The sequence below is a fragment of the Salvelinus alpinus genome, chromosome 23, assembly GCF_045679555.1.
Source record: "Salvelinus alpinus chromosome 23, SLU_Salpinus.1, whole genome shotgun sequence".
NCBI classification, from domain to species: domain Eukaryota; kingdom Metazoa; phylum Chordata; class Actinopteri; order Salmoniformes; family Salmonidae; genus Salvelinus; species Salvelinus alpinus.
Genome location: NC_092108.1, coordinates 48,309,750 through 48,332,409, shown reverse-complemented (window position 1 = coordinate 48,332,409; position 22,660 = coordinate 48,309,750). Strand labels below are relative to the sequence as shown.

Sequence of the window (22,660 nt, the reverse complement as noted above, 5' to 3'; positions counted from 1 at the left end):
TTTACAAGTGACACCATTTACAAGATTGCAGCAGCCACTACTATTAAACATTTTGATGCCGTCTACCATAGTGCCCTTCGTTTTATCACTTCATCCTGTATCAAAAGGTTGGCTGGTCCTCATTGAAGTCCCGTAGATCACTTCATTATTCCCTTTTTGTTTACAAAGCTCTAATACACAAGCTTCCAACTTTCCTAACTGCATTGCTAACGTATAAAAGAATGAGCTACCGAACCCACTCGCAGGATTGGATAACTCTTGAGGTCCCTCTGGTCTCGACAAATTTGGTTTAGTTTTAGTGCCACCCATTGTTGGAATAACCTACAAAATTCCTTGCATCTTGATTTCCTGGTGCCACTAGGGCGGTTTAGGACTCTGGTGTTGAAGGAATTCATTGAGGATTGCAGTTGTTTTGACTGATTGTGGTGGTTTATTTGTTAAAATGGTGATATTGAGGTTGTACCTTGTGGTTATTTTATTATTTTTTTAATCTGTAATGTAAAAAAAAAAAATATCCTGTTTCTGAGAAAATGTTTGTATCCGGGGCACCATTGGGAATGAGACCTTGGTCTCAATTGGGCTAAGCTGAATAAATAAAAGTTCATACAAATAATAAATAACAGTGACTACTTCATGCTGATATTTAGTAGTTACAGACTTTTTTTGCTGGCTGTTGTTTATGATTGGACTGAATGGGACAGGAAAGGAACTAGGCAACGGAATTGGTGCACTATGATAAAAGTAGTATTTCACTATTGGTAACTGGCCCCCCTTATATCAATTATATTGATATGGTATTGCGATATGTGCGAGGCCCATGCTAACATGTAATGAAAGGAGGTGGATTTTCTAACTTTAACACTTTTATCACATCAACATTTGTCTCTCTCTTTCCTCTATCTCTCTCTTCTGGCTGTTGTAGCTCTGTAAGCAGCTGTATGAAGTGATGACCAAGCTGGGAGAGCAACACTCTGACAAAATGTTCACCATACAGGGAGCGCCCAGGTGAGCAGTTTCTATACGTCAGCTTTAATTTTGCAGATAGATTATGCGTTCTATCAATGTTTTGTCTGCATCATTTCCAAAACCACACATTTTTTTCTCTTCAAAAAATATATATATTTTCCTTCTTTATTATTTTACCCTAACCCTACCACCCCTCCCCTAATTGGAGTAAACTAATGGACAACAACACTTAGGTTTCTACTTCCAGCTTATACATACTAGAGCCAAGGGCTGTTGTAGTGCATGTGGGAGATCAAATTATATCAAAAAGAGCGGAGCTCAAGAAACAGGATTTTATTGAGCTGTTTAACACCCTAAAAGGCTCTGAAAAGCAGACGATTATCTCTGGTCCCATGACGTTGCAGGGTCACGGCTGTGAAAGGTTCAACAGGCTCTTAGCACTTCATATCTGGCTTAAAGACTAGTGCCACTCTGTTGGCATAACTTATATTGACAATTTGAACTCTTTATGGAAACAAAAGATGCTCTACAGCAGGTATTCCCAAACTGGAGAACAGGGTACGCGCAATGCCGTCGAGGTACGCCAAATAAAAATGTGATTCACATTAAAAAATATATATTTACGCTACCGTTCAAAGGTTTGGGGTCACTTAGAAATGTACTTGTTTTTGACATTTTTGAAATGATCAGAACTACAATGTAGACATTGTTAATGTTGTAAATGACTATTGTAGCTGGAAACGGCTGATTGTTAATGGAATATCTACATAGGCGTACAGAGGCCCATTATCAGCAACCATCACTCCTGTGTTCCAACGGCACGTTGTGTTAGCTAATCCAAGTTTATCATTTTAAAAGGCTAATTGATCATTAGAAAACCCTTTTTCAATTATGTTAGCACAGCTGAAAACTGTTGTCCTGATTAAAGAATCAATAAAACTGGCCTTCTTTAGACTAGTTGAGTATCTGGAGCATCAGCGTTTGTGGGTTCGATTACAGGCTCAAAATGGCCAGAAACAAAGACCTTTCTTATGAAACAAAGACCTTACTTATGAAACTCGTCAGTCTATTCTTGTTCTGAGAAATGAAGGCTATTCCATGCGAGAAATTGCCAAGAAACTGAAGATCTCGTACAACGCTGTGCACTACTCCCTTCACAGAACAGCGCAAACAGGCTCTAACCAGAATAGAAAGAGAGGCCCGGTGCACAACTGAGCAAGAGGACAAGTACATTAGAGTGTCTAGTTTGAGAAACAGACGCCTCACAAGTCCTAAACTAGCAGCTTCATTAAATAGTACCCGCAAAACACCAGTCTCAACGTCAACAGTGAAGAGGCGACTCCAGGATGCTAGCCTTCTAGGTGGAGTTCCTCTGTCCATTCTCTGTGTTCTTTTGCCCATCTTAATCTTTTCTTTTAACTAGGCAAGTCAGTATTTACAATGACGGACGACTCTGGGCCAATTGTGTGCCGCCCTATGGGACTCCCACTCATGTCCGATTGTGATAGAGCCTGAATTCGAACCAGGGTGTCTGTAGTGACACCTCTAGCACTGAAAGGCAGTGCCTTAGACCGCTGCACCAATTTAATACATTTTAGTATAAGGCTGTAACATAACAAAGTGTGTAAAAAGTCAAAGGGTCTGAATACTTTCCAAATGCACTGTAGATGAGCTGGTTAAGAAGCTAAGATTTAAATTTGTCTTTTTCTACAGAAACAGATGCCTTTCTCTAAGCAGTAGGAAGCAGAAAAGGTTGTCTGGACTAAAGACCCATAGATCTCTACATTACTCCCTACGCCCTACTTCATAAACTTCCATCTAACTTTGCTGTTGAAGTATAGACACCTGAGTTGCCTAATCCATTTACAGGATTGGTTCCTTGAGGTTCCTAGGGTCTGTACCGAGCTAGGTAAATCCGCTTTTAGTTTTATTGCACCGTATTGCTGGAACAAAATTCTAAATACATTTCATCTTGATGTCCTGGTGCCATTCTGGCTATTTTAAAGTATTGATTGGGAACTTATTTGTGGATGAATGTTTTCTGGGTGATTTGTGATGTTTTATTTGTGCTTACAAAGTTTTATTTGTGGTTTTGTATTTTAATGTGTAGATATATTTATTTTGTGTATAATGTGTATTTTTATATTGTATTATACAGGGCACATTTGGAAAAGAGACCGATGTCTCAATAATAATGTCTTCCCTGTCAAAATATAGGTAAAAAAAAAAAATATATATATAAGGAAATCAGTCAATTGATATAAATGAATTAGGCCCTAATCTATGGATTTCACACGACTGGGAGTACAGATATCCATCTGTTTGTCACAGATACGTTAAAAAACACTTAAGGGTGTGGATCAGAATATCTGGTGTGACCACCATTTGCCTCATGCAGCGCGACACATCTCCTTCCCATAGATTTGATCAGGCTGTTGATTGTGGCCTGTGGAATGTTATCCCACTCCTTTTCAATGGCTGTGCGAAGTTGCTGGATATTGGCGGGAACTGGAACACGCTGTCGTACACGTCAATCCAGAGCATCCCAAACATTCTCTGGATCAGATGTGCCCTTGAGCAAGGCACTTAACCCTAATTTGCTCCCGGAGTGCCGTACTACTATGGCTGACCTTGTAAAACAACACATTTCAATGCACCTATCCGGTGTATGTGACAATATAAACATCTTTATTTGCTTTTCTGTCCAGGTCTCTCTTAAAAAATAGATGTTTAATCTCAATGAGACTAACCTGGTAAAATCAAAGTAAAATATTTATTTATTTTAAACCTCTTTGACAAACCTATTAGCATTAGCTCATTTGTTAACATTGATCTTGTGTTGATTCCCAGGGGTCACAATTAGAAGGTCCACACCCAATTCCAGTAGTCCTTGGATAATGTATTCTATTTAACCTCATTCCAGTATGTTGATTGATTTAAAATACAAATTGCAACCCAACATCCAAAGGATTATGTGCACAGGGAATGCTTCTCACATGTGCAACATTTAAATGTATTTTAATTTAAACTTTTCAAATGAACCAAATAGCTGCTTTCTATGTGTCTGTCTGGGGACAGCGAGTTCGAGTATAATTACATAAATAGCATATCATATCCCAGTTTAATCCCAGCATTTGCACCCTCACCATTGTGCACTTTTCACGTTTCATTTAAATGACAATAATAGCTTTCCCCCCCTCACACCACAAATGTAGACAAGCCATATTCCTTGAGTTAGCCTTTCTCCTGTTGTGTGTGTTAATGAGTAAAAAAATACATATCTTAATTTTTTGATCCTCTTTACCTCAGTGATTCAGGACCTTTGCGACTCTCTCGGGCCCCCTCGCCACCGGACAGCGACAGTGACGAGAGCCCAGTGGACACTCCTAACCACATGCTGGCGCCTGCCTCTCCCGGCCCGCCCCGGCCCAAATCTCCTTCAGGCCAGGTATGCCTTACCCCAATACACTCCTATTAACAGCCACAGGAATCTCCTACTTCAGTCCTGGATGCAGGTATTTGTTCCACCCTAGCACTAGCACACCTGGTTCAGCTAATCAAAGCTTTTATGATTGGCTGATTAGTTGAATCGTGTGTTTTCCATCGGCTAGATCAACAAAGTCCACCCCTGTTGGTAACATGCTCTAACCAAACGCATGTAGCGCCAGACCAAAGTATTTCAGTATACTGTGTGACGCTCTAGTTTACTCAGTTGTACACTATCCATGTCCAGTTACACCACCGCGAGTGTTCCTTTGACGTATGCTAACCAAACACCTGTTCAGTAGTTTATATTAATCTCCAGCTAATTCTGGTTCAAGAAGAGATAGTAAAATGTTAAGTCAAACTAATCAATGATAGCCTGTTTATTTGAGAATCAGATTTTTTTTTTAACCCACTGTAGTTGTAGAGGCAGTTTGAGATCACATTGACTTGTTACGACTCTTATTTCCCAGATTTTTGTTTCCCAAATGCCAGACTTAAATGCACTTGTTGTCTTGGATGCCAACAATATTGTTGTTCTTGGATGCCAACATAGAGAACAGTGCCTTCGGAAAGTGTTCAGACGCCTTGTCTTTTTCAAAAAAAAATCCCATTACAGCACTATTCTAAAAAAAAATAACATTTTAAGAATCCTGAGCAATCAGACAGAAATGTCTTCCTATTTGTTAAGTATTAATTGCTAACTATTAATATCAAACAAACCAGGTAAATACGTAATTTTTCTGTCACAAATCGCTGCTAAAGGTGCTTCAACAAAGTACTGAGTAAAGGGTCTGAATACTTATGTAAATGTGATATTTCCTGGGTTTTTTATTTTATAAATTATTTCTGATTTATTTTCTAAAAACCTGTTTTCGCTTTGTCATTATGGGGTATTGTGTGTAGATTGATGAGGATTTTTTTCAAAAATCTGTTTTAGAATAAGGCTGTAACGTAACAAAATGTGGGAAAAGTCAAGTGGTCTAAGCACTCTCCGAAGGCACTGTATAGACTGCAGAACTCTCTGTGCATCGACGGTTCTACGATACATACACCACCACCAGACTAACATTTATTTTGTACAACAATTATTTTGCAGTTGTACCAACATTTTTTGGGGCTTTGATGTATAGTTTCTGTTTTCCACACCTGACTACTTTTGAATATTAATTTAAACAAATTTTAACTCTACAAGGACCAATCCAATCAAACATTGCCTGTATTTCCCGAATCAAATTTGAACACAGCACAGTTTTTTTGGTAACGATTGTTAGTTGTCTTCTCATGTTCACCTGTCCTTGGCTTTGTCTCTTTCCCTGCACATTGCATGTGATGTGCCATGGTAAGTTAGCATGTCACATTTAGTTTGTAGATCCCTGACTAGTATGAGTAGTAGACATATTTAGCATTAGCGTGTTCACCTATCCGTGTTTCCTAAGGCATTCAGAGGTACTACTACACTACAGTATCTACTTCATGGTTATCTAACCATTGTTCATATTCTGATTAAAACAAACCAGAATGTATACAGTTTACTTACTACAGTCAATTATAGTTCATATATTCACATAAGATAAAATGGATATGTTCTGTGAGCCCATTTTATTTGTAATGCCATGGAAATTCCCTGAGCAACAGATAATGTGGGAAGCTTTCCTTTACTGCTATTGCCTTGGCAACCAAATTCTCCATTAACCTCTTTAAGTACTCATGCAAGTCATACATATATATCTGTAAAACATTGTCCAATGAGCAAGTTGTATAAGGTTCAGTGGTTATAAACAAATCTTGTCACTCTCCTATGATTGTCTACATCGACATGGTATAGTCACATGTTGAATACATGTACAGCACAGTCAATTATGATGTGAGATACAGGTGAATCAGTGAATTGCAGTATGTCTGACATGGAGTGGCATTAGCAACCCCAAGAATGTATCCACCACGGAACTAAATAGAACACTTTTAGAACACTTCATAGGATATCTATGGTACCCAACACCAAAACTCTAATGCTTCTGGCACCCTTCTCCACCTCCCCAGTTCAAAAAGGGACCGCCAGTGCCCCCGCCACCCAAGACCCCGACCAAGGAGCTGCACCAGGAGCAGATAATCGACCTGTTTGGGGGCCAGTTCTTACCCGCGGCTACGCCCTCGCAGGTCAGTCACATCCTGGGTCCTATTTGACCATTTTAACAAGGGATTCTTATGCCCTCCTTTCCTTGGACATGCATTGACATGATTGTATTCGTGAAAGCTAAGACTAAGTTCTATCGCTATCAGGAAACCGGGCCCTGGATTGTGATGAAAACGCTCTCTCTAGGGTCATCTAGACAGATAGTTCCACTACTATCTGTCTAGATGACCCTAGAGAGAGCGTTTTCATCACAATCCAGGGCCCGGTTTCCTGATAGCGATAGAACTTAGTCTTACGAGTGTTTTAACGATGCATCTTTCCTGCAACGGCCAAAGATGTAACATGCGTTTCCCACAACACCACACAGAGAGAAGGTTCGCTAAGTGCGTTATTGACGTATTGACGCTGCTCTCGGATCAGCTTTCTCCATTCAAAACTTACCTTAATATTTGAATTATTTCACAATACTGATGACGGATCAGCTCCTAGAGAGGAATTATCACCTATTGGCTGCAAATATTTAGACGGCTTATTCTAATGCTTACCCTATAATAATGCACTCAATCAAGATTTGGCACATCATTGCGCACCTGTTAGGCTACACAACATGAAATATATTCAGGCAAAAATTATAGACAGTAGCCAAATAGCAAAATAAAACTCAATTGAATGAAAATTTTATTGATTATTTCAATATCATTTACATATATAGGCCTATGTAGCCTCTACTGGAGGTAGGCTATGTATCTTTTAATGCAGTCATCTCGTTTTTTAATAAATGTATATTATTATTATTCTATATTTATTCAGGGAAAACCCATTGAGAACAGGGTCTCATTCCCAAGGGTTTACTGATCACCACAATACAACAACCAATACAATGTAAAACCAAACAGCAATCAATACAAAATACAACATTTATGGAAACAGTTAGTCCTCAGCTACTACGTCCTCAATTGAACACCTTAAACTACCCAAGCGGCACCAGAACATCTAATTGTAATGAGTTCTGCATATTGCTCCAGCAGTGAGGTGCATTAAAACTGAACGTGGAATTTATCTAATTCAGTGGAGACCTGAGGATCCTCAAGAGTTAACCAAACCTGTGAACCGATTTGGTAACTCGTGTTTTTATACTTCAACAACGAAGTTAGGTAGTCGGGAAGTTTGTGTATTAGAGCTTTGTAAACAAAAAGGGAATAATGAAGTGATCTACGGGACTTTAACGAGGACCTCTACTGAAAATAGGAGGATCAGCTTTCTATAGGCTAGGCCTACTATATTTATTTCTAAACTTTCCTAAAAATAAACCACGGGAAAAGCGTCCTCCATTCGCTATTTAAATGCATAGATGACATGAATCATAGTCATTTCGCCTAGCCCATAGGCCTATATGTTTTAATAAGGTTTGTATCACAACTAAAGTGGCCAAATAACTTCTTAAAATTAAGCACATTAATCCACTTGGGGTGTAAAGCCTAACTGGGATACATAAGCAGTGCGTGAGTTTCAAGTTTGGGGGAAATAATTTCACCATTAAAAATGCACCGTTATAATTAAAGCATTACATGCATAATCACATTTGTGGTCACTTTTGATAATGGTGTTTTCCTGCTAATGGAACATTCGTGCTTATAGCCTACTGCAGTGTGCACATTTCTGCACTTATAATGTGAAGAAATAGCCTAATAGTTAATCAACATTGGTTTAAAAAGTTTTTTGATGCTAGTGGTTGTATTAATTTGAAATCTATCGCATCCCACAACTGTCCCAGACTATGTTTGGAATTTTTACTTCTCGCACAGAATAGAATAGGTTGACCTTTGTACTATGTGGATAGTAGATTGACATAGGCTAGTGCTTTTGCTGTTCGTAAGGCCTACTCATCTTGCTGGCTGACGAAAAGTAAATGTGGACAGTTCTTCCAATATCTTCAATATGCACCTCAGAATTGGTCAGCCTACAAGGCACTGATGCAATGTGTGGACGCCAGGAGATGCTAAATGTATTTATGTTCATTAAGAGACTGACAGTTATTTGCTTGACAGTCACTGGCTGATGACATTTCGTGACCTTCACAGCCTTAATTGGAACACCGACTGCAATTCGGGCCTAATTGCCCAACGTCAGTGCCCGACCTCACTAATGCGCTTGTGGCTGAATGGAAGCGAGTCCCCGCAGCAATGTTCCAACATCTAGTGGAAAGCCTTCCCAGAAGAGTGGAGGCTGTTATAGCAGCAAAAAGGGGACCAACTCCATATTGACGGCCATAATTTTGGAATTAGATGTTCGACGACCAGGTGTCCACATACTTTTAGTCATGTGTTGTATGTTTAGCGGTGCTCTTCTGTGTATAAAGTGACGCGGTAGGGAAAAACGCATCTAACGACACGCTTAGCTATTCTAAGAATGGTCTGAGGCGGTCGGTAAATAACTAACATGTTCAAGTGCAACTTTAGTAACTATGGTTTTGGGAAACAGCTAAAAAGATTTAACGATGCTCCTACGAAGGTTCTAACGATGGACTTAGCCTTAAGATGTTTTTGGGAAACGGGCCCTGAACTGTTCAGTAGACTCCACAACAGACCACTTCAATAGCCACAAGTCACAGTTGTCTTCTTTTGTGTGTCTACTTGGCTTTGTGCATGCAACTATCTGGCTTTTTCAAAGTATTCAAACTGGGCACTAAACTACTCTCCACAACTACCTGAGACGCAGAGGTCTCCACTAGCACGCCCTGTATTATTCCATCTATTACAGTACTGTTTGCTTCTGGTCCTGGTGGGCCACAGTGTTTGCAGGTTTTCCACCAGTGGGAGTGGGATATATTAAACATGTATTGTTATAAAGTAGAGGGGCCAAGGGTTTATGAAGAGAGTGCCGTCAAGATTACAAATCCCTTATAAACTACAAACCTGGGGCCATATGAAAGCCTCTCAAAGTAGGAGTGCTGTTCTAGGATCAGTTTTGCCTTTCAGATCAAAATTAATGAGATTACAAAGACAGCACTCCTATTCTGAGATGTATGATAGATACTGCTCCCGATCTCAAATGTTCAGCCTTTCAGTACGGTTGTGTTAGAGAGCTGTTAACTCAACCAAGGCTTGAATTCTTTTATTTGCAGCCAAATGAAAGACCCGGAGAATCTCTCCTGGATCTGGACTTTGATCCATTCAAGCCTGACGGCAACACCACTATCGGACAGGCTGCACCACCCATAACACAGGTCCATTTATCTCCATTTTCATCTATTATACCATAATGCTATGTTATCCGTCTTAAATGTATCTTGTATTCAGCTTCAAATGTTTCTGTACACTAGATAGTGTTTATCTCTGATCTCTCTAGTAATATACGTGCACACCAATAGAGCACATAAGTGCTCTTCATTCATAGTGAATAATCACGTGTTTTGTTCCACAGCAACTACCCTGGGATTTGTGGACAGTAAGTACAGTAATGTTGTCCTTGATTGATTGGTTGCTTGATGGGATTTATAACCTTGATGTATGAGATAGTCATTAGTTAGTTACAATACGCTATAATAATATATTATAGCTAGATATGGTAGAGAAAAATACAAGACTACAATCCATTTTACATGTCCCCGTTTAGCACTGATCCTTATTAAAGTGGTTCAATCAAGTGGAAAATTAAGAAAAACCCTCAGTCTCAACACGTAGGAATCCTGACCTCTACTAGCTTTGATTGGCATGGTGATCTGCATGCTCTGTAGACTAAATAAAAACAAAGTAGCCATTTTGTGGCTTTTGTTATGCCAAATGTGTTTTCTCCCATGCAACAGTATTTAAGACTACCAAATAGCAAGTTAAGTTCCAAGCAATTAACTTGCCCCTGTCTTATTCTTATGCTGCTCCATGTATATTTTTATTACAGTTTGTATGTGTAACGATGAATGACAGTTATATTTAACTTCGTTCTTATTGATAAAAAAGTAGTATACTACTTTTACAGTAGTATACTGATGAATCTGACATTAAATACAAATATTTTTTTCCCCAGGGAAATGCTGAACCTGCACAGCCTGTACGTAATACATCCACACCTGACTTCCAAATCCCCAATCAAAATCACTTTCGGAAAATATTTACATGCCTTGATTTAAAAATGTTAATATCTGTGACCTCTGGTCGTACCTGTCATCAAGCCAGTTGTTTGATACCTGTATGTTTTTCACTCTTTTCGTCACAATCCAGAACTGTTCACTAGACTCCACCACAGACCACTCCATTAGCCACAATCCACAGTCACAATTGTCTTCTTTTGTGTCTATGCCTTGTCTTCTTTCTTTACCTCTGTCAATGATTTCACTTTCTCCCTCTGTCCTCTTGTGATAAACACTCTCTGTGCTCTCTTTACCTTACCTTCACGCACCGGCTTGGTCCTTCCAGACGGATTCTGGGTCTATGAGTACTGTGGGTGTGGAGGAGGATGGGGGAGGCGGTGGCGAGGCCCCGAACACTGCCGACTTTAACCCTGGGTTCCCCGCATTCCCCGAGCAGGCGGGAGACCCCAACTTCGCCACAGACTGGGCCGCTGACTTCGGCTCGGCCCCGGCAAAAGGAGACTCTGTCCCGTCTGCCACCGAGGCGGCAGCCGGCGAGGTTCCAGCGACCACAGGGCAGGACGAGGCCCAAGGCTGGCCTGCAGCGGACGGCTGGGGCGGGGAGGCAGGGGAGGCAGCAGCAGCAGAGCAGCCGCAGGGGGCCGAAACGGCCGCAGCTGGAGACGAGGTTAGCGGCTGGGATCCCAACCCCCAACTTACCCCCAACTGTGATCCTTGTGCAGTGGGGGGCGACCAGCAGGCCCAGCAGGAGCCGGGGCAGGGGCCAACAGAGGCAAGGTCATGGGGATGGGAAGCGGGAGAGGCAGGGGAGGCAGGGAAAGGGGAGGCAGGGTCAGGAGAGGGATGGGAGGCAGGGTGGGGAGCAGGTCAGGCAGATTCAGAGGGAGACGAGGCAGGTTGGAGAGATCGTCGCAAATCCACACCGGGCCTGCGCATCACCAACGAGCATGGCCAGGTGATTGAGGACACCCCTGAAGGCAGCGAGCATGGCCTGTACCTGTTTCAGCCGGGCGGCAGAGAAGGTTTCGGCTCAGAATATGAGACGACGGAGGAGTGGGGGGACTCAGTGGGGCAGAACGGAGGATGGGCCAGCACTGACGATGAACTGGACTCCGCCGCAGACCAGGGTCTCACAGACCGTAGCACAGCCCAGAGAGGCTTCACAGACTGGGCTTCAAGTGATCGGGCCACCCCCTTACAGGAGGAGAAGGCTCTGGAAAGCGATACAGGGTTCGCAGCGGACTGGGCCCAACCAATAGAACAGGCACCAATGCAGTCTGCCGAAACAGGAACAGCATTTGCGGATCCAACCAGTGTCCCAGAACAGGGCTCAACCGGTGAACAGGTGATCCATTTTGGGACCGATCCTTTTGTGGAGATCCCTGGGGAAGGTGGTTTTGAGTCTGACCTCTTTGCAGAGACACCTGGGGGATTTGCCTCAGATCCTTTTGCGGCGACTCAGATGGAAGGCGGGGGAGGGGATTTTGCGTCTGATCCTTTTGCGGAAACTCATCTGGGAGGGGGATTCGAGTCTGTTCCCTTTGCCGTAACTCAAGGGGGAGGTGGGGAAGTTAGATTTGCGACAGATCCATTCGCAGAGACGACCGGGGAAGGTGGGGCAGGGTGGGCGGCAGACCCTTTCGCTAACAATGGTTCAGTCCAGTGGGCAGGTTTCCCCGCTCCCTCCGCAGAGACAGGGGGCACCACCACTGACAGCGGGTCCTGGCAGGAAGTCAGCGACAGCAGTGGCTTCTTCTCCTCAGGGGGTGACGGCAGCCAGGCAGAGGACCTCTTCGCCTCCTTTCCCGGGCCAAGAAGCGAAGCAGTAGCTAAGGAAGGAGTCGTCTCCCGAGCTCACAAAGAGCCTGAAAACTCGGACCTGTCCGAAGACGAGGTCGCGAACAGGAGATACGGAAAGTTGTACCAAGAGATAGATACAGAGAAGGAAGAGGTACCTGACTTCCTCCCCCCTCTACGTAGAGAATAGCGTAGAGTAGTCTAGAGCAAACAGAATCCCCTCTTCCTTATTTTCCCTCCCACAGATGTACAAATAATAAAATAAAAAGTGCTGTCCCGCAACCCTACCTGGATCCTGCAGCGCCACAGAATCCCAGCCCTCTTCTCCTCTCTCTCCTCTGCTTGCTTGTCTGCTTGTCGGTTCCACTTTGTCAATTTTACAAAAAACATTCCATCACTTGCCGCATAATTAAAACACATTTCAAAGCAGTCATGCCAAAAGCCTCCAATACTAATTGTGTGTCTGTGATTTGATTTAGGTGACCAACAATGCATTTAACGGATTTCCCCAGGTAATTAGTCGCGACCAAATTTCTATTTTAATGATCACAAGATGATATTGAGAAAAGGATTCATCACTGCCTTGTTAGTTAGAGCAGATGCTTTGTCATTAGAAAAACAAAAATATAATATGGTAGAGGACAGGAAAGATCAAGTTGGATCAGTTGCAACAGAACATTAGGAGGAGATTAAGATAATCTCCATTTGTGTCAGGTATTTTTTTGTATTTCATCCTGTGAATGGAATTACTTAAAACTGACCATAAATATTATACACTATACATACACAAAAGTATGTGGACACCCCTTCAATTAGTGGATTTGGCTATTTCAGTCACACCCGTTGCTGACAGCTGTTTAAAATCGAGGACACAGTCATGCAATCTCCATAGACAAACATTTGCAGTAGAATGGCCTTACAGAAGAGCTCAGTGACTTTCAACGTGGCATGCCACCTTTCCAAAAGTCAGTTCGTAAAATATCTGCCTTACTAGAGCTGCCCCGGTCAACTGTAAGTGCTGTTATTGTGAAGTGGAAACGTCTAGGAGCAACAACAGCTCAGCCGCGAAGTGGTTGGTCACACAAGCTCACGAAGCACGTAGCGCGTCAAAATCATCTGTCTTCGGTTGCATCACTCATTACCGAGTTCCAAACTGTCTCTGGAAGCAACTTCAGCACAAGAACTGTTCGACGGGAGCTTCATGAAATGGGTTACCATGGCCGACCAGCCCCACACAAGCCTAAGATCACCATGTGTGTTGCCAAGCGTTGGCTGGAGTGGTGTAAAGCTTGCCAACATTGGACGTGTTCTCTGGAGTGATTAATCACGCTTCACCATCTGGCAGTCTGACGGACGAATCTGGGTTTGGCGGAAGCCAGGAGAACGCTACCTGCCCCAATGCATAGTGCCAACTGTAAAGTTTGGTGGAGGAGGAATAATGGTCTGAGGCTAGTTCCAGTGAAGGGAAATCTTAACTCCACAGCATACAATGACAGTCTAGACGATTCTGTGCTTCCAACTTTGTGGCAACAGTTTGAGGAAGGCCCTTTCCTGTTTCAGCATGACAATGTCCCTGTGCACAAAATAGAGGTCCATACAGAAATGGTTTGTCAAGATCAGTGTTGAAGAACTTGACTGGCCTGCACAGAGCCCTGACCTCAACCCCATCGAACACCTTTGGGATGAATTGGAACGCCAACAGCAAGCCACGCCTAATCGCCCAACATCAGTGCCCGACGTCACTAATGTTCTTGTGGCTGAATGGAAGCAAGTCCCCGCAGCAATGTTCCAACATCTAGTGGATAGCCTTCCCAGAAGAGTGGAGGATGTTATAGCAGCAAAGGGTGGACCAACTCCATATTAATGCCCATGATTTAGGAACAAGATGTTTGACGAGAAGGTGTCCACGTACTTTTGGTTATGTAGTTTACTTACTTGCAGATTAGTTTAGGTATAAGGTATAGGTATAAAGTAGGTATAAAGTGAAGTTAGGTGATTGTAGGCCGCAAAAGCGTATCCTGATGCTGCTCATTGTTGGGATTAGTTACGCCCGCGTTGTATACAAAGTAACTTCAATAAGCTTTTTAATAATATTCCCCAATTTGAAAAAATAACACGTTTTTGTAACGTTTTTGTAACGCTTTTGTAACGCATTACCCCCAACACTGGTTGCAATTGACCTGTAACATTGAACTTCCAGTTATATAAAAAGCAGTTCCTGTTGTGCATAAAGAAGCCAAAGACTGTCTTAGTAGTAGAATAGTAGGAAGTTTACATGGTGTAGCATTTAGGGATATTACAATAAACTAGAACTAAACTACAGTTTTGTTAACTAACCAAGTTGGGTAAACTTATGCTAACAGCAATAATGTAGTTGGGCAAATTTGATAACAATGCTAATATAGTATAAGTGCTGCATAAACTATGCTTACATGAGTTTACCCTCCACTTTATCCCGGTTACAAACACTTTGTCAATCCCTCACTAATACTTTCCCCAAAATTATCCCATCATAACTTTCCTTTGAAAATAACATTTTATATGCTCTGATATTTTATTAACTGCTGGTTTGCTGCCAGTGTAGTTGTAACTTTCTCTCTCTCTTTCTCTTTCCACCAACTTATCTTAAAGATGGAAGCAACAGCCCCAACATTTGTTGTGGATTTTGATAAACTGGTAAGTCAAGTGTCAATATGACATACGTTTTTGCTCTTCCATTACTATGTTTTATGTCCTTATATTTACTTTATTTTATATATATATAAACTCAGCAAAAAAAGAAATGTCCCCTCACTGTTAACTGCGTTTATTTTCAGCAAATTTAACATGTGTAAATATTTGTATGAACATAACAAGATTCAACAACAGATGTAAACTGAACAAGTTCCACAGACATGTGTCTAACAGAAATGGAATAATGTGTCCCTGAACAAAGGGGAGTAACAGTCAGTATCTGGTGTGGCCACCAGCTGCATTAAGTGCTGCAGTGCATCTCCTCCTCATGGACTGCGCCAAATTTGCCTGTTCTTGCAGTTTGATGTTACCCCACTCTTCCACCAAGGCACCTGCTATTTCCCGGACATTTCTGGGGGGAATGGCCCTAGCCCTCATCCTCCGATCCAACAGGTCCCAGACGTGCTCAATGGGATTGAGATCCGGGCTCTTCGCTGGCTATGGCAGAACACTGACATTCCTGTCTTCCAGGAAATCACGCACAGAATGAGCAGTATGGCTGGTGGCATTATCATACTGGAGGGTCATGTCAGGATGAGCCTGCAGGAAGGGTACCACATGAGGGAGAAGGATGTCTTCCCTGTAACGCACAGCGTTGAGATTGCCTGCAATGACAACAAGCTCAGTCCGATGATGCTGTGACACACCGCCCCAGACCATGACAGACCCTCCACCTTCCAAATCGATCCCGTTCCAGAGTACAGGCCTCGGTGTAACGCTCATTCCATCGACGATAAACGCAAATCCGAACATCACACCTGGCGAGACAAAACCGCGACTCGTCACTGAAGAGCACTTTTTGCCAGTCCTGTCTGGTCCTGTGACGGTGGGTTTGTGCCCATAGGCGATGATGTTTCCGGTGATGTCTGGTCCTCACCTGCCTTACAACAGGCCTACAAGCCCTCAGTCTAGCCTCTCTCAGCCTATTGCGGACAGTCTGAGTACTGATGGAGGGATTGTGCGTTCCTGGTGTAACTCGGGCAGTTGTTGTTGCCATCCTGTACCTGTCGCGCAGGTGTGATATTCAGATGTACCGATCCTGTGCAGGTGTTGTTACACGTGGTCTGCCACTGCGAGGACGATCAGCTGTCCGTCCTGTCTCCCTGTAGCGCTGTCTTAGGCGTCTCCCAGTACGGACATTGCAATATATTGCCCTGGCCACATCTGCAGTCCTCATTCCTTCTTGCAGCAGGCCTAAGGAACATTCACGTAGATGGGCAGGAACCCTGGGCATCTTTCTTTTGGTGTTTTTCAGAGCCAGTGGAAAGGCCTCTTTAGTGTCCTAAGTTTTCATAACTGTGACCTTAATTGCCTACCGTCTGTCAGCTGTTAGTGTCTTAATGGCAGGTGCATGTTCATTAACTGTTTATGGCTCATTGAGCAAGCATGGGAAAGGTGTTTACAATGAAGATCTGTGAAGTTATTTGGATTTTTACGAATTATCTTTGAAAGACACTGTCCTGAAAAGGGCCGTTTCTTTTTTTGCTGAGTTTATATACACTACTGTTGAAAAGTTTGGGGTCACTTAGACATTTCCTTGTTTTTGAAAGAAGAGCACATTTTTTGTCCTTTTAAAATATCAAATTGATCAGAAATACAGTGTAGACATTGTTACTGTTGTAAATGACTATTGTAGCTGGAAATGGCTGGAAATGGAATATCTACATAGGCGTACAGAGGCCCATCAGCAACCATCACTCCTGTGTTCCAATGGCACGTTGTGTTAGCTAATCCAAGTTTATAATTTTAAAAGGCTAACTGATAATTAGAAAAACCTTTTGCAATTATGTTAGCATAGCTGAAAACTGTCGTTCTGATTAAAGAAGCAATTCAACTGGCCTTCTTTAGACTAGTTGAGTATCTGGAATGTCAGCATTTCTGTTCGATTACAGGTTCAAAATGGCCAGAAACAAAGGACACTAACAGAGTTCTGAAACTCATCAGTTTATTCTTGTTCTGAGAAATGAAAGCTATTCCATGCGAGAAATTACCAAGATACTAAGGCACTGCATCGGCGTCACTGCAGACTCTGGTTCAATTCCAGGCTGTATCACAACCGGCCGTAATTGGGAGTCCCATAGGGCGTCGCACAATTGGCCCAGTGTCGTTAGGGTTTGGCCAGGGTAAATAAGAATTTGTTCTTTACTTACTTGCCTAGTTAAATAAAGTTGAAATTTAAAAAGAGCGCATTTTTCACTGGCTGTCCACTGGTTTCAAAAACAATGATTGATAGGCAGCTTAAACATCTTGAATTCAACCATTATTGGGTTCAAATACCCAGTTAGATTTGTGAACAGCCATCCACAACAACCACAATCTGTAAGGTGCAAATAGCTAAATGAGAGAGCAGCAGTGTGATTCACATCAATGCGCTATGTAGATATCAATAATAAGTGATATCCGTATCGCCGTAGGCTACACCACTGCTGTCATCTTTACCTCCAAGCGTTTATTCAAGTTGGATAATCTTTGGATGCCGACAGCAGTCGCACTTTTGGAAGACACACAGTATATACAGTGGGGAGAACAAGTATTTGATACACTGCCGATTTTGCAGGTTTTCCTACTTACAAAGCATGTAGAGGTCTGTAATTTTTATCATAGGTACACTTAAACTGTGAGAGACGGAATCTAAAACAAAAATCCTGATTATCACATTGTATGATTTTTACGTAATTAATTAGCATTTTATTGCATGACATAAGTATTTGATCACCTACCAACCAGTAAGAATTCCGGCTCTCACAGACCTGTTAGTTTTTCTTTAAGACGCCCTCCTGTTCTCCACTCATTACCTGTATTAACTGCACCTGTTTGAACTTGTTACCTGTATAAAAGACACCTGTCCACACACTCAATCAAACAGACTCCAACCTCTCCACAATGGCCAAGACCAGAGAGCTGTGTAAGGACATCAGGGATAAAATTGTAGACCTGCACAAGGCTGGGATGTGCTACAGGACAATAGGCAAGCAGCTTGGTGAGAAGGCAACAACTGTTGGCGCAATTATTAGAAAATGGAAGAAGTTCAAGATGACGGTCAATCACCCTCGGTCTGGGGCTCCATGCAAGATCTCACCTCGTGGGGCATCAATGATCATGAGGAAGGTGAGGGATCAGCCCAGAACTACATGGCAGGACCTGGTCAATGACCTGAAGAGAGCTGGGACCACAGTCTCAAAGAAAACCATTAGTAACACACTACGCCGTCATGGATTAAAATCCTGCAGCGCACATAAGGTCCCCCTGCTCAAGCCAGCGCATGTCCAGGCCCGTCTGAAGTTTGCCAATGACCATCTGGATGATCCAGAGGAGGAATGGGAGAAGGTCATGTGGTCTGATGAGACAAAAATAGAGCTTTTTGGTCTAAACTCCACTCGCCGTGTTTGGAGGAAGAAGAAGGATGAGTACAACCCCAAGAACACCATCCCAACCGTGAAGCACGGAGGTGGAAACATCATTCTTTGGGGATGCTTTTCTGCAAAGGGGACAGGACGACTGCACCGTATTGAGGGGAGGATGGATGGGGCCATGTATCGTGAGATCTTGGCCAACAACCTCCTTCCCTCAGTAAGAGCATTGAAGATGGGTCGTGGCTGGGTCTTCCAGCATGACAACGACCTGAAACACACAGCCATGGTAACTAAGGAGTGGCTCCGTAAGAAGCATCTCAAGGTCCTGGAGTGGCCTAGCCAGTCTCCAGACCTGAACCCAATAGAACATTTTTGAAGGGAGCTGAAAGTCCGTATTGCCCAGCGACAGCCCCGAAACGTGAAGGATCTGGAGAAGGTCTGTATGGAGGAGTGGGCCAAAATCCCTGCTGCAGTGCGTGCAAACCTGGTCAAGAACTACAGGAAATGTATGATCTCTGTAATTGCAAACAAAAGTTTCTGTACTAAATATTAAGTTCTGCTTTTCTGATGTATCAAATACTTATGTCATGCAATAAAATGCTAATTAATTACTTAAAAATCATACAATGTGATTTTCAGGATTTTTGTTTTAGATTCCGTCTCTCACAGTTGAAGTGTACCTATGATAAAAATTACAGACCTCTACATGCTTTGTAAGTAGGAAAACCTGCAAAATCGGCAGTGTATCAAATACTTGTTCTCCCCACTGTATATAATACTGTTGATGAGTCAATTAGGGCTTCACTTCAGATATTTATTTACATTTTTTGGTGACCCCATTCCGTTAAAGTGTTGTGTTTGTGTACTGTCATCAAATCAAACTTTATTTGCCACATGCGCCGAATAAAACAAGTGTAGACTTTACAGTGAAATGCTTACTCACAAGCCCTTAAACAACAGTGCAGTTCAAGAAAAAGAAAATATTTACCAAGTAAGCTAAAATAAAAAGTGATAATAAAAGTAACACAATAACGAAGCTTCTCGGGGCACTGGTACCGAGTCAGTGTGCAGGGGTACAGGCTAATTGAGGTAATTTGTACATGTAGGTGGGGGCGAAGTGACTATGCATAGGTAACAAACAAACAGCGAGTAGCAGCTGTGTACAAGAGGGGGGGGTTCATGTAAATTGCCCAGTGGCGATTTTTATGAATTGTTCAGCAGTCTAATGGCTTGGGGGGAGAAGCTGTTGAGGAGCCTTTTGGTCCTAGACTTGGCGTTCCGGTACCGATTGCCGTGCGGTAGCAGAGAGAACAGTCTATAACTTGAGTGACTGGAGTCTGAAAATTTTATGGGCTTTCCTCTGACACAGCCTAATATATAGGTCCTGGATGGCAGGAAGCTTGGCCCCAGTGATGTACTGGGCCGTTCGCACTACCATCTGTAGCTCCTTACGGTCAGATGCCGAGCAGTTACCATACCAGGTGGTGATGCAACCGGTCAGGATGCACTCGATGGTGCAGCTGTAGAACCTTTTGAGGATCTGAGGGCTCATGCCAAATCTTTTCAGTCTCCTGAGGGGAAAAGGTTTTGTCGTGCCCTTTTCATGACTCTTGGTATGTTTGGACCATGATAGTTTGTTGGTGATGTGGACACCAAGGAACTTGAAACTCTCGACCCGCTCCACTACAGCCCTGTTGATGTTAATGGGGGCCTGTTCGGCCCGCCTTTTCCTGTAGTCCACGATCAGCTCCTTTGTCTTGCTCACATTGAGAGAGAGGTGGTTGTCCTGGCACCACACTGCCAGTTCTTTGACCTCCTCCATATAGACCGTCTTATCGTTGTCGGTAATCAGGCCTACCACTGTTGTCGTCAGCAAACTTAATGATGGTGTTGGAGTCGTGTTTGGCCACGCAGTCGTGGGTGAACAGGGAATACAGGAGGGGACTAAGCACACACCCCTGAGGGGCCCCAGTGTTAAGGATCAGCGTGGCAGACGTGTTGTTGCCTACTCTTACCACCTGGGGGCATCCCGTCAGGAAGTCCAGGATCCAGTTGCAGAGGAAGGTGTTTAGTCCCAGAGTCCTTAGCTTAATGATAAGCTTCGTGTGCACTATGGTGTTGAACGCTGAGCTGTAGTCGATGAAGAGCATTCTCTCATAGATGTTCCTTTTGTCCAGGTGAGAAAGGGTGGTGTGGAGTGCGATTGAGATTGCGTCATCTGTGGATCTGTTGGGGTGGTATGCGAATTGGAGTGGGTCTAGGGTGTCCGGGAGGATGCTGTTAATGTGAGCCATGATCAGCCTTTCAAAGCACTTCATGTCTACCGACGTGAGTGCCACGGGGCGGTAATTATTTAGGCAGGTTACCTTCGCTTCCTTGGGCACAGGGACTATGGTGATCTGCTTGAAACGTGTAGGTATTAGACTCGGTTAGGGAGAGGTTAAAAATGTCAGTGAAGACACTTGACAGTTGGGCAGCGCGTGCTCGGAGTACACGTCCTGGTAATCCGTCTGGCCCAGCAGCTTTGTGAATGTTCACCTGTTTAAAGGTTTTGTTCACATCGGCTACCGTTAGTGTTATCACACAGTCATCCAGAACAGCTGGTGCTCTCGTGTATGCTTCAGTGTTGCTTGCCTCGAAGCAAGCATAAAAGGCATTTTGCTCGTCTGGTAGGCTCGCGTCACTGGGCAGCTCACGTCTGGGTTTCCCTTTTGTAGTCCGTAATAGTTTTCAAGCCCTGCCACATCCGACTAGCGTCAGAGCTGGTGTAGTAGGATTCAATCTTAATCCTGTATTGACGCTTTGCTTGTTTGATGGTTCGTCTGAGGGCATAGCGGGATTTCTTATAAGCGTCCGGATTAGTCTCCTGCTCCTTGAAAGTGGCAGCTCTAGCCTTTAGCTCGATGCGGATGTTTCCTGTAATCCATGGCTTCTGGTTGGGATATGTACGTACTGTCACTGTGGGGACGACGTCATCGATGCACTTATAATGAAGCCGATGACTGAGGTGGTGTATTCCTCAATGCCATTGGATGAATCCCGGAACATATTCCAGTCTGTGCTTGCAAAACAGTCCTGTAGTGTATCATCCGTGTCATCTCACCACTTCTGTATTGTGCGAGTCACTGGTACTTCCTGCTCTAGTTTTTGCTTATAAGCAGGAATCAGGAGGATAGAATTGTATTCAGATTTGCCAAATGGAGGGCGGGGGAGAGCTTTGTATGCACCTCTGTGTGTGGACTAAAGGTTGTCTAGGATTTTTTGCCCCTGGTTGCACATGTTACATGCTGGTAAAACTGATTTAAGTTTGCCTGCATTAAAGTCCCCGGCCACTAGGAGCGCCGCTTCTGGGTGAGCATTTTCTTCTTTGCTTATGGCCTTATAGAGTTGGTTGAGAGCGGTCCTAGTGCCAGCTTCGCGTTGTGGTGGTAAATAGACGGCTACGAATAATACAGATGAGAACTGTCTTTTTAGATAGTGTGTTCTACAACTTATCATAAGGTACTTTACCTCAGGCAAGCAATACCTCGAAACTTCTTTAATATTAGACATTGCGCACCAGCTGTTATTGACAAAAAGACACACACACCCACCCCTCGTCTTACCAGAGGTAGCGTCTCTGTTCTGCCGGTGCATGGAAAATCCTGCCAGCTCTATATTGTCCGTTTCTTCATTCAGCCACGTCTCGGTGAAACATAAGATGTTACAGTTTTTAATGTCCCGTTGGTAGGATCATCTTAATAGTAGGTCATCAATTTTATTTTCTAACGATTGCACGTTAGCAAGGAGAATGGAAGGCATTGGGAGTTTACTCACTCGCCTCCGACTTCTCAGAAGGATCCCTGATCTGCGCCCCCTTTTCCGGCGTCTTTTCTTCACGCAAAAGGCGTGGATCTGGGCCTGTTCCAGTGAAAGCAGGATATCCTTCTCGTCAGACTCATTAAAGGAAAAAGTTTCTTCCAGTCCGTGGTGAGTAATCGCTTTTCTGATGTCCAGAAGTACTTTTCGGTCATAAGAGACGATAGTAGCAACATTATGTACACAATAAGTAAAAAAATATGTTACACAAAAAGCAAAGAAAATAACAAAATTCCACAATTGGTT

The 22,660-nt window shown here is 43.2% G+C and overlaps 1 protein-coding gene across 8 annotated transcripts in view; it reads left to right on the top strand.

The window, feature by feature from the left end:
- The window catches only part of amph (amphiphysin), a 127,748-nt gene that overhangs the window by 83,175 nt on the left and 21,913 nt on the right, over nt 1–22,660 (top strand). For 3 of the 8 annotated variants that reach the window (XM_071362610.1, XM_071362607.1, XM_071362605.1), the window contains exons 9-17: nt 923–1,005; nt 4,276–4,414; nt 6,493–6,609; nt 9,711–9,812; nt 10,010–10,033; nt 10,610–10,633; nt 10,999–11,445; nt 12,950–12,982; nt 15,102–15,146. In XM_071362610.1, coding sequence (XP_071218711.1) covers nt 923–1,005; nt 4,276–4,414; nt 6,493–6,609; nt 9,711–9,812; nt 10,010–10,033; nt 10,610–10,633; nt 10,999–11,445; nt 12,950–12,982; nt 15,102–15,146 — 1,014 coding nt within the window. The remainder of the gene's footprint in view (nt 1–922; nt 1,006–4,275; nt 4,415–6,492; nt 6,610–9,710; nt 9,813–10,009; nt 10,034–10,609; nt 10,634–10,998; nt 11,446–12,949; nt 12,983–15,101; nt 15,147–22,660) is intronic. The other 5 variants (XM_071362612.1, XM_071362606.1, XM_071362609.1 and 2 more) reach the window with 4 other exon arrangements.